We start from the raw sequence: 12,726 nt of genomic DNA on the forward strand, positions 1-12,726 counted from the left end.
CTTGCCGAAAAGAGTCTTCTTGTATTGTCTGAGTTGTTGGTGATTTTGAGTTAATCAACCCGGCGGAAAAAAGTTAGGAAGTACGAAGTTTACATTGCACGTGAGAAAACACTTAGGGCTGTTTAGCACATTCGCTTAAAGGTTCAAGGTCGTTTAACAGAAGGTCCAAATTAAGTGGAGCGAATCTCGCATGCATGGGTTGCGTTTATAGCAAAAGAAGAAGGCACGAAGCGAACGGAAATGTTAAAAGTAAGAAGGCGAATGGACAGACTGTGCATAGTTTCGAGAACATAAACTCGGATGACAAAAACAGACGGAATCGAGACCCTTTACCGGATTTGCCGGCGGAAAATGAAATCCAGCGAGCTGAAGAGAAACTCTTGTTTGTAGCTTTATACGATTACGATGCCCGAACGGACGAAGATCTAAGCTTCAAAAAGGGAGAGCATTTGGAAGTGATAAACAGCAGCGATGGAGGAGATTGGTGGCAAGCAAGGTCTCTGCTAACGAACGCTGTTGGATATATCCCCAGCAACTATGTGGCGTTGGCTTCTTCTCTTAAAAGCGAAGAGTGAGTACTCTATAATTTTCTCTAGTGCATTATTACCGTTGCAGTGTTCGATTTTCCCGGTGGTGGTGTTTAACCAACAAAGCCGAGCTAAGCAAATTAATTACAATTAATGGTACCGCAATAATTGTTCCTTTGGTTTGACTCCATAAAAGTGATTTTTGATTCTTCACTGAAGCGTAAGTCTAGCATTATTCACCAAAGCATGTTTAAATCATCGAAACTGAATCCCGAAAAATACTTCAATGCCTCCGGGATTATTGCAGTCATCAAAGAGGTTTTTCTTTACTTAACGTCTCAATTTCTGTCATGTCGTACTCATCTTGTGTCAGCTTGTGAGTTACAAGCTAATCAACGTGCTTCCAATTCCAATTTATGTGTGAGTCAGAAAGTCAGGCGAAAAGAAGAGTGCGTTTCCAGGTTATTGTTCAAAATTCTAAACGGAACGCGCGTTTGGAAATTCAATGGAACGTGCTCAAAATGTAAACAAATGTAAACTTCGCTTTTTTTTAAATAAAGGCCATTTTTGTTTGGGAATGAAGTATTTTATCAACGCAATGTCACCTTTACATATAGATAGCTCTGGCCGGCAGAGGGGATCGATCTCTTGTACCATTTTCATGACGTGCGCGGAAAGTATGCTAATTGAATAGTCAGGCGATGTGCAATTATTTGGACGGCTAGAATTGAAAGGTGATACATGTATGTTCGACCGATTTCCGTTGAATGAGCATCATGAGAATAAAAGAAAACAATCGAGGGTTATTCTGTCTTTTTAGGAATAACAACACTTTAACTCTCAAAACCAGTCTCAAACTTAATGTCAGGAAAACATTACTTTGGCAAAAAAAAAAAAAAAACTTTGTACCATCGTTTACTTTGACTTCGTTTAACACGAAAGATATTGCAAATCAAGCTGTAGAGTGAAATTATTTTTTTCTTCATTAATTTTTACAAGCAGCATTTCAGTATATGTTGAGTGACATTTTTGAAACATATTACAAGAAAGAGTAGCAAACTATTATTTACTTTTACGAAACATATGGTTTCAAGTAAACAGGATAATTAGGAATACCAAAGTTTTTTTAGGAAAGATCATAGGGTTATATAAAGTCTAGAGTATTATTTTTTTAATGCACATTTGAGATAACTTTTAACCTGTTGTCATCTTTAAACTTCATGAGCTTAGATTATGGGAAGCAAATGACATTGCTTAGCATGGAAAAACATGTTTGGTCCCTAAAATAAGTTGATCTTAGTTGGGGATTAATGAGTTACAGAGACAACATTTCTTGTTTTAAGTTCCTTGTCACTCTTGTGGCTGCAACCTATGACACAGCTTTAGCCGCAACTCAGTATGCTAATAAAATTTTGTCAAGTCTTAATCCATTCTGGCAGGGCTTTCACTAAGGCTTTGAACAGGAGGTCAACAGGGTTTGAAGCTTTTCTGGCAAAAGAAAGTTTGTAGAGATAACAAAAGCAACCAAGGTGGAGTCGTGTTAATAACCTGCCAATTTGTCCTGTTGGCTGGCCCTTAATGAGCCTCAAATTCTCTTAATGCTGGATTACCTCTTTTAGTTGAGCTTGTAATATAATTTGGTTCCAGCTTTTGTAAAGTAAAAATGCCAAAAAAAAAAATCTCTTTAGAGCTCTTTATTTGTTGAGAGCGCTGCTACACCGGCAACATGGGGTCAGTTCTTTACTATAATTTTCATAATTCTGTGGAATTCTATCTTCAAGCATGATTGGCCAAACTGCGTTTTGGCTTCCATCAATCAAACTTCGAACAGCAAGCTGAGAGTTGACCCAAAACCAGGGATGCCAAGATCAATTAATGCGTGACATAACCTACTTATCAGCATCTTTGGTTGCCACTGTACATGTACATTCATGCATTTGAAATTGATGCAGGTGGAAAGTGATGGAATCTGTACAAATCTTTTTATTGAAGAACCTCTGAAAAGGTATCATAATGGTATTCGAGCTGTGAACTAAACAAGAACTCCAATTCACTTTCCAGAGGCAGAGTCAATAATTTTTCCAGCTATGTTCGGAAATGTGATTGATGGAAGCCAAAACGCAGTTTGGCACTTAACGCTTGAAGGTGAGATTCCGCAGAATTATGAAAATCATAGTAATGTGATTTTACAATGTGACAGCACTGTTGCATTAAAGAAAATTGCCTCAAACCAAATTGATCTGTTTTTCTTTCAGTTGGTTCTTTGGGCCTATTAAGAGAGTGGATGCAGAAAAACTACTTGTGATGCATGGAGAATGTGGATCATTTTTAATCCGAGAAAGTGAAAGTAAACCAGGAGACTTCTCACTTTCATTGCGGGATGGAGAAATTGTCAAACATTATCGCATCCGATCCTTAGACACGGGAGGTTACTATATTGCTCATAGAGCAAAGTTTGCAACTTTGAGTGAACTTGTTGAACACTACCAGGCCACTGCGGATGGACTGGTTATCAAACTTAGCAAACCCTGTCCCACTTTAGCGACTCCTGCACCCAAGGACCTGGCCTACAATACAAAGGACCAGTGGGAAATTCCACGGGAATCAATTCGACTTGTACAGAAACTTGGTCAGGGACAGTTTGGTGAGGTGTGGATGGGTCTTTGGAATAACACCACCCCAGTGGCTGTGAAAACATTGAGATCACAGGTCAGCACGATGTCACCAACGGCTTTCTTATCTGAGGCACAAATCATGAAAAGACTTCGCCACGATAACTTAGTACAACTTTATGCTGTGTGTACGCAGGAGGAACCTATCTACATAGTAACTGAGTTGATGGAAAATGGAAGTCTGCTGGATTGTTTAAAAGGTCCACAGGGAAAGACTCTTGATTTGCCACAGTTGATTTACATGGCTGCTCAAATAGCTGCTGGCATGGCATATTTGGAAGTTAACAATTACATACATCGTGATTTGGCAGCAAGGAATATATTAGTTGGGAAAAACAATGTGGTTAAGATTTGTGACTTTGGACTTTCAAGACTGATTGACGAGGGTGAATATAATGCACATGCAGGAGCGAAATTCCCGATCAAGTGGACAGCGCCTGAGGCGGCATTGTACAATAAATTCACAATCAAATCTGATGTCTGGGCATTTGGCATCTTGCTCACAGAACTTATTACTTATGGACAAGTGCCATATCCTTGGATGGGAAATGCAGAAGTGTTGGCTGCAGTAGAAAGAGGTTACCGCATGCCATGCCATCCCAATTGCCCTCCAAGTCTTTATCAAATTATGGTGGACTGTTGGAAGGCAAATCCTATTGAACGGCCAACGTTTGAGACCCTTCAATGGCGTCTGGAGGACTTCTTTGTCATGGACACAACAAATTATGCTGATTATCCAGAATCTTGATAGCAAAAAAAAAAAATAGAATTTAATAATTGTCATTTTTGCAGAGCTGCCTTTGTCTCTCTTTTGCAGAGAAATCTAAAGAAGGGGCTGATCATTGAAGCTATGCTTGTTTGCACATTTTAGAAAATCCATTAGTTTCTCTTCTTAGAAGATGGCATCCAGCAATAAATGAATTTATACATGTATCCTCCAAAATATTTTCTCTGTATCATAAAGTTGGCTGCCATCATGGCAAGTTACTAGTTACTGGTGTTCTTACTCAACTACAATGTACAATCTACCAATGATATAATTTACAGTCATTCTAAGAAACAACATTCATGAAAGGCAAGCTACCTTTCTACTTTTTATTGTTTCGTCTATTAAAATGGTAGTTTCTTGAAAGTGAGAGCCACCTTTATGTAAACAAAACCTGGAGTTTTAACAGACTCTGAAGATGACTTAAAACATCAGTGTCATCTCAAACAGTCTTTCTCAGGACCCGGTTGTTCGAAAGCTGATTAACTTAATCCAGGATTAGCGTAAACTTTTGTTTTAGGTTTTCAACTTTTTGGTGAAAGATTCTTTTGCTTATTTTTCTTTTTCAAGATTGACTTCTTATAATGTAATGTTTTGCTGAATATCAGCATTGAACAATATTTGAGAGTAGAGATATAAACTCCTTGGTTAATTTCTAATCTGCGATTAGTGTTAATCAGCTGGGTTTAAACAGGGTTCGTGCTGGATTTTGTATATAAAATTCCAGGAACCATTTAAGATTGAGCTCTGTTAAATGGTTTTTTGCCGTTGCAGAAGAAACGACAATTACACGTAGCTGTACAGGAATTGTTTACGAGTAGATGTAATATACCACAAGAGTATTGTCTGAATATCAATTTTGGTCTGAAAAAGTTACAAATCCTGCAGTTACCTTATGAAAAAAAGAAGTATATGAAGTGAGATCATAGACCATTTGCATAAACGAACAATTATTCTTCCTCTGATAAACATGATTTCAAGGCTCTATGGAATTTAAAAAAATGCTTTGTCAAGTTCTTTTTTCTCTAAGGGAATCTTTGCTGACCTTGTTGTTTTCATTTAGTTTCATTAACATACAACTTTGCTCACAGAATGGCAATTTGAATTTAAACCGTAAAAGAACTTGTTAAACTTAATCTCCAGTTTTAAGCTTTTTAGCCTTGATAACAAGCAAGTTATTAGCCATCAAATATTGATAACTTCTTGGGAAACAGTGCTAATGACCTCATTCAATCTTGTTAAATTTAGAATTTTCAAAGCATCATAGCCTGTGGGCAAATGGACATGTTATTCGAAACCTAAATATGACTACACCGGCGGTTTAGTCTGTCTACAACGCAGGCTACAACATCATTGCTCAGAAATTATCTGGCACAATGGGTTCAAATTTTCAGAGAAAGCTCATTATGCAATATTCAGTACTTTTTATCTTGGCCGATTCATTAGAAAACAATCGGCCTTACAGGAGGAAAAAATGAAAACAAAGATTCCCCTAGTTTGGGCTATTAAAAGATATCCTTTGGAGTTCATTTGAGTGTCAAAAGTAATTGGTGAATTGCTTTGGTTCATGATTTCAGTGATTGGTTCAAAGTTCTTGCACCACTTTTTCAACCAACAAGAAGTGAAACCAAAACCAATCGTGGTTCACACCTGCACATTTCCCCGCGGTTTGTGACAGCTATGTGTAATTACTTTGAGTTTTGATTGGTTGACCGGATTGTCTCCGCACTTTTTGATTGGCTAAAGTAATTACTTTGATTTTGGTTTTACGACACTATTGATGCATAGGGTCTAGCGCATCTCTGACTTTTAACGCTGATAAACTATGCAGTGTTCAGTGTACCAAAGTTCAATGGCATTTATGTTAACTTTTTGTCACATCTTTTATGCACAAGTTTGATTTGCTTTTGCTTCAGGCATTGATCTGCTTAAACAAGGACCCTGACTCGTTTTTCTTCTGGTAATGCAATCATTGCTTTGAAGGCTCATTCAAGATACTGACAGATAGGAAATTAAAGGCTGGAAGAGTGTCTTAAGGAAATATAATTATTGAGCATTCTTCTTTTCTTTTAACTAATTTGCATTTTAATGTCAATTCTTCAATGAATGCAGACAGAAAGATTATTTTAGGCCAAAGTTTAAAAATATTCTTTAACTTGGATGTTCCAAAGTGGAAGACAAATTTCTTCAGCTAAGAGCATCACATCTGACACATTTCACATTAAGAGGCCATTTGGCCTTGGGGGAGGGGGAGGGGGGGGGGGGGAAGGAAGGAAACATCTTACGGGACCACATCCTACCGGTAGTCACTTTGGGGTAAACGTAATTATCTCAACCCCAATTTAGTCACTTTCTATTTATGCAATCACTTAATGCTCAAATCAACAGTGCTACAGTTGTTTCTGTAACAACTTTGTTTTACTGCAAATCTTTCCATTTTAAAATCCCATGCACTAACCAGAATTTTCTTACCGCCCAAATCCCGACCCCATTCTAGTAACTCTGTTGGGAACTCTCTTAGAAAATTCAACCCCATTATAGTTAACCCAGTTGTGAAAATGCGACCCCATCCATCCCGTGGTACATCACCATTAGCCAATAATAGGAAGTAACCTCCCTGGGCTATTTGGAGACTTGTGATCTACCAATGACAAGTTCTTTAAATGGTTACATGTTTTAATTCAGCAAATTACACTTCATCATGCCTTATACACATAGCACAAAAGAAACTAAAATAACCCATTAACCCGCTGACAAGTAAAATCACCTCGGTGTTAGGCAGAGTAAAATCGTTACGACCCGCTCTTAGGGGTCAGTTTTTGAATGGACCTACAATCTTGGACAAAATAAAATGAAAAATTGGTTCCCTCCTCAAAACGAATGATGCCATTTTATCTTCACTGAAATTGGGGGGGAAGGAATGGTCTTCATTTTCCATTTGAAATGTCCAAGATTGTAGATGTTAACATAACAACCATGTATAAAATAAGAAAAGAGAGGTTCGAAAAATCAGCGAAAAGTACCGCACAAACAAGAAGACTGTATTAGCAGTCCTTCAACAGTTCAACAAGTTTGAGCTGAACCTCTGAAAAATTACTTGTTTAAAACTGAGCTTTTATTGCCTTGATCAAATTCAGCAAATTGCTGCCCATTCTAATTTTCTATAATGGTTACACTGAATCTAGAAAACGTTAATCAATGGTATTACATACCTTACCAAAATTGATATTGCAGTTGACTAACAAAAACGATGGAATGTTTTTCTTACTTCCTTATGGATTAAGGTACATCTCAAATGCTTGGCGATACCCTCCACCTTATAACAAGTAATATTATATACAGAACATGTTCCCAGTTTCCAGCTTCCCAGTTAGGAAGCTGTACTTCATTCAGACCACCAACTAAATTCTTCTTCCATGTTCCTGAATGCAATCCCTCGCACTTTGTAAAAAGCCAAATGGTCGTCTCCTTTCGACTGGGTTTTCCAACGAGCAGGGCTCCTCAAGCAAGCTGTAAATACTGCCGTGTATAAATAAAAGTCTTTTACGTTATTCTAGAACAAACATTGGCCTGTTGTAGTTTCCAAGACAATACAGAAAAGAAAAACATCGCAGAGAGGTTCTAAAAGCTTCTAACAAATTGCCTTTGCCAAACAATTTACATGCCTTCCATTACAAAAAAATTCAATTTGCTTTGTTTATCATAGAATTGTAGGACATTGAGAATTCAAGCTCAACTTACAAGTTAAAATTGCTTCGTCTTTCATGAGTCTACATATCCACTTGCTTATAATTATTGAAAAAATACCAAGCACACACACACACACAGCTTAAAACAATGCATGACTAAATTTTACAAATTTGCGAGAGTTTACTTCAAGCATTATCCTTGCTTAACAATAATAATAGTAATTATCATTAGCAAAGATGCCCTTCACTGGATTCCTCAAATCATGGCTAGTTCATCACTCTCCCCCAGAGGAACTTTCTCTGAATCTTTGTATATCCTCTTTCCCTTTCGAGTTTGATCACTGAAAATGACATCAGGAGAATCTACAGAGGAACAAAAGGACATGAAGACATTATGATTGCATTATGCACCAGCAAAGGCCTCTACAGCTCCACGTTTAGCTGCCATTTTGATTGGTTTTCTTCCAGCCACGAGACTCGGGCCTGGCCAAACGCCCTATTGGGAATATCCTGTACCATTATGAGCGTTACATTCCAATCAGATTTTCCAAATAAATGCTTAACACCCCCAGAGCCCACTTGCATGTCAACAGAATTGCTCTAAATTGGTCCCCACTTAAGAAAAGGCATAAAATCAAAATGAAGCTGCAAGATGGCAGAAAAAGAGAGGGCTAAATTCATGTCAAGAAGTTTGAATGATTTTCAGCTGACCAAAACTTGGCCAGAATGGAGAGTTTGAGGCACTTGGCACCAAAAGTACCAATGCTGACTTATGAATTATTCACAAGTTTTATAAGACAATTACTGTACATTGAACCAACTATCTCTAATTTGTATAGCATTACCTCCTTGCATGTCATCACGGTAAATGATCTCGTCCATCTCATCTTCTGGGTATTTGTCATCTTCGTTACTGAAGCGCTTCTGAAGTGTTCGGAATTTCACGTAGTAAAATATCATGCCAAACAGCAAAGCTAGTGCTGGAGGAAAAAAAACAATGTTTAGTTGAGGAAAATTATGCTGGCCACAACAGCAGTCACTTAATCATTACAAATAGGCAACAGGAAAGGTGTCTTAAAATAGGACTTGACTGTGGTGCTGAATTGACATGTCAGTATGAAAGCAGAAAGTATCATTCTAGATTGGATGCAGAAAAATAAAGGGGCACTGTCCTACGATGTCATGCCCAGTATTTTTCACACAGAAATTTTAACAGACGTTGAATATTTTGCTTTTTCTGTTTAAGTCTAGACTAATACAGCATGCAATAAAATGTATATTTATCCATGATCAATGATTTGGAGTCATAACATAACACATGTAATTCAGCCGTAAAGCTGCGGGTTGTGTTTTTAATAAATGATTTATTTATCTCTTCAAAAATAGTGTGTGGGTTCTTCTATGTCTCACAGGGTGAAGAGCATTGAAGGGTTGTGAGACAGGGCCTCCTGTTTATCGTCCTTATCAGGGAAGGAGCAGTTGGGACTTATTAGATGCAGAAAAGGTCACAGTGACAAGTCTCGAAGGGAGTTTGAAGAGAAAGCTACTGAGTTGCAGAAAAGAATATCCATCGCAAGGGCGGAGTGGGAGCGACTGAGGGGCAATAGAAAAGTCACCAAGAAGGGAAAGAAAAATCGGGCTCTCTTGTTGGAAGAGTGTAAAAAGATCTCGTCTTCAGAGTTGGTTAATTATATGGAGAAGAAGAAGGCACAGTTGCGTAAACTGAAGGCTTGTTACATTAGGGGGAAAAAGCAGGGCGAGGCAAGATTTCTAAATCGCCAATTTACTCAGGATGCAAGGCGGGTTTATGCAGAGTTTAATTTGTTGTTGCGATGTGGAAGAGGCACGCCCTAGGTACCAGAAGATCTCCAGCATTGATTCCAGAGAGGGGGAAATGTTTGAGGATATTGAGGAGGCAAGTTCGTTTTGGAGAGAGCTATGGGAGGCGCGACGGTCTGGGAACAAGGATGCGGCATGGTTACAGGAAATGGAGGACGCTATCACTAGGAGAGTGCCACCTCCCCCTGAGGAACCCTGGCAGTTTGAGACATCTCAGGGTGTTAGGATTCTCCCAGGGCCCGACAAGCTTGTAAACTATTGGTGGAAGCGTGCGCATGCGCTTCATGACGGAGTCACACGGGCATTCTTGGCGATCTCTGAGAGTGAAGAGGAGTACCCTGGATGGTTCACCGAGGGAAAATTAAGCCTCCTACCAAAACCAGGAGATTTCTGCAGTGAAAACCTGAGGCCTATAACGTGCTTGAATAACATATACAAGTGGTTTACATCCTGCCTGCAAAGCCCTATGAATAGTCACCTGAAAGAATTCTTTCTAATGGAGGGACAACAGAGAGGCGCCAGAGTTGGCTGTAGCGGCACGGCAGACAATCTATTGATAGACAGATGGTGACTCTTCACTGCCACAGGGGTAAGAGAAACCTTAGCATGGCCTGGGTAGATGTTAGGAAAGCCTATGATTCGGTCGACCATACCTGGTTGGCTAAAGTCAAGAGGATTCATCGCTTTCCTAAGTGGTTATGTGGAGCGATTAGTCATCTCGCTGCTAGCTGGAATACCAAGATTGTTGCTGTCACGAAGCGGGGACCTGAGATCTCCAGTTCGATCCGGTTTATCAAGGGGTTACCTCAAGGCGAAGCCCTCTGTCCGCGCCTCTTTACCTTGTGTCTAAACCCAGTAGCTTGGCTACTAGTTGCCACCGAGGGATATAGGCTTTTGAAGCCTATACGAACAAAGGTAACCCACCCGTTATATATAGACGATCTTAAGGTGTTCGCCTCTTCTGAGGCCAAGCTGAATAGAGTTTTGAGGTCTGCTAGCAGCGCCATGCATGACATGGGCTTACATTGGAACCCCAAGAAATGCAATGTCCTCCATGTCAAGAGGGGCAACCAAGTGCAAGATGCGGTGGGGATGAAGCTGGACCAGTCATCAGTGGTTGAGAGCCTCAAGCCAGGGACCAGTTATAAGTTCTTAGGAGTTCAAAAAACAGTGACACAAGATAAAAAGCTGGCCCTTGTGTGCACAGCCAAGGTGTATCTGAGAAGGTTATCGGTGATATGCTCTAGTCCTCTGTCAGATTTTAAACGAGGAAGAGCCAGCAACCAGTACGCAATGCAGTGCAAGTCTATCTGATGTGGACTCAACACTGGCCAATCACAGAATTGCGAGTTATCGACAGAGAAGCTAGAAAGATCATCTGTGAAAATGGTGGGAATGTATTTGGCAAGAGAGAAAGGAGGGCATGGCTTGCGCTCGGTTGAGCGCGAATACAAGTTGACCAAGATCAAGGCAGCAATGAAGCTATGTCAGAACATTGATCCCTCTATGAGAACAGTTCAACAGTTCGAAGAGAGGGCGGTAGAGAAGGGACTCACTCTGCTGATGAAGGAAGCGCATAAGTTTGCCGAGGAACTGGGTATGAGCCTGCCTCTGGAGTACCCTAAACTGTCGTGTTGGTATGTGAGTGATCCTGAGACAGAGATTAAAGGACCAAAGGTGAAAGAACACCTCAAGAAGGTAGATATGGAGAAGCTGAAAGAGAAGATCAAAGAGGAGAAGTGGCATGGTCGGTTCTTACAGGCTAGGTGACAGGACTGTGAGTTAAATCAGAGTGGATGCTTTACGTGGTTGCGTGATTGGACCTGTGCTCCTACCCATACCATCCCTGGGGTAATGGAATTGTACGAGCAGCTTACGCCCACTAAGGTGTACACAGTCCACAAAACAGTTGCAGCACAGGGTGTCATAGACTGTGTGGGAAAGCTCCTGAAACTCTTGTGCACGTGCTAGCAGGGTGCTCTGCTCTGGCTCAGTCTAAATATCTAGAAAGACACAACGCAGCACTGAAAGTTCTCTTCTTCGAGATGACTAGGGATCTGAGGCTAATTGATTCAGTCCCTCCCTGGTACTCATGTGCAGTACCCAAACCAGTCTACGAGTCATCTGAGGCATTAGCGTTTTGGGATGTTCCAGTTTATGCGGAACACACCATTGTCAAGGCTAACAGAGTGGACGCTCGATTTGTGGACCACAAGAATAAGAAGGTGTGGGCTGTGGAGATGTCCTGCCTGTGGATGGAGCATCGGGAAAAGAAGTCCAAGAAGAAGATGGTCAAGTATGGGCCACTGTGATTTGAGCTAAAAAAAACAGTACCCTGGCTATGACGTTGAACAATGTAACATCATCATTGACGCGCTGGGGGGATGGTCGAGGGATGTAGATAATGTGACAATAAGGAAGCTCTTTGGCAGTAGGGGCTATGACGTTTTGAGAAGGATGCAGAAGGCTACCATCTCGAGTTTTCTCAACATAGTGAGAACTTTCAAAGCTACCGACAATTGACTTTCCCCGTGGGAATAGTATAGGAGCTCAATATTAGAGAGCTTTAGATTGTCTAAGATTTTTTATATTTTATCGCTAATTTATTTACTTATTTATTTATTTTTTAACTCAGTAGTTTTCTTTTTATAGTTCCCTCAGATCGCATAGGTTACACTGCGAGCCCTATGTGGTTCTATTTTAGTATCCATACCTTTACCAACTACAATAATAGTACATTTACATTTACATAAAGGCTTTTTCTACAAGATTCAAAGGCACTGCTTACAGCTATAAAACATAAAATGAATAAAATTAACAGACGTATTACAAGTTAAAAGCTCGAATAAAAAGGAATGTTTTAAGTTTGAGTTTAAAAATGTCTACAGTACAACTTGATTGAATATCCTGTGGCAGCAGATCCACAGTTGATCACCCAGGCAATTGGAATCTGTTCGGCCAGGGAAAAAAACATCGCCAGAATTCCTACCTATTAATACCAAAGGAAGAGCAATGGCGAGCTTAGTGTTACTTGAACTGATCTCTGATGCAGTGTTTTTTGGAGGCTTAGCCACTACAGCTGCTGCTCCAGGGGTACTTTGATCTGCTGCAGGGATTCTTTGATCTTCTTCTCCATTATGAACAAAAAGTAAGCTGCAAGGATAAAACATTTCATCACCTGTGTTAGATAATATTAGAACACAACCTTTAAGAGGGGCCAAAAGATATAAGAT

General features: G+C 39.9%; 2 protein-coding genes across 2 annotated transcripts in view; one reads left to right on the plus strand and one right to left on the minus strand.

Moving 5' to 3' along the window:
• The first annotated feature begins 3 nt into the window (after positions 1-3).
• On the plus strand, positions 4-4,132 carry LOC137974911 (tyrosine-protein kinase Src42A-like). Its single transcript, XM_068821921.1, has 2 exons — positions 4-571; positions 2,783-4,132. Exons 1-2 carry the CDS (start codon positions 195-197, stop codon positions 3,945-3,947), a joined length of 1,542 nt encoding a protein of 513 aa, XP_068678022.1. The 5' UTR covers positions 4-194; the 3' UTR covers positions 3,948-4,132.
• A 2,488-nt stretch (positions 4,133-6,620) lies between these two features.
• The window catches only part of LOC137974910 (uncharacterized), an 84,162-nt gene continuing 78,056 nt past the window's right edge, over positions 6,621-12,726 (minus strand). The window contains exons 37-39 of the mRNA XM_068821919.1: positions 12,483-12,646; positions 8,500-8,634; positions 6,621-8,017 (exon numbers count right to left, since the gene is read on the minus strand). Coding sequence (XP_068678020.1) covers positions 7,911-8,017; positions 8,500-8,634; positions 12,483-12,646 — 406 coding nt within the window. The 3' untranslated portion in view covers positions 6,621-7,910. The remainder of the gene's footprint in view (positions 8,018-8,499; positions 8,635-12,482; positions 12,647-12,726) is intronic.

This window comes from Montipora foliosa, chromosome 11 (genome assembly GCF_036669935.1).
Source record: "Montipora foliosa isolate CH-2021 chromosome 11, ASM3666993v2, whole genome shotgun sequence".
Classification (NCBI taxonomy): Eukaryota; Metazoa; Cnidaria; class Anthozoa; order Scleractinia; family Acroporidae; genus Montipora; species Montipora foliosa.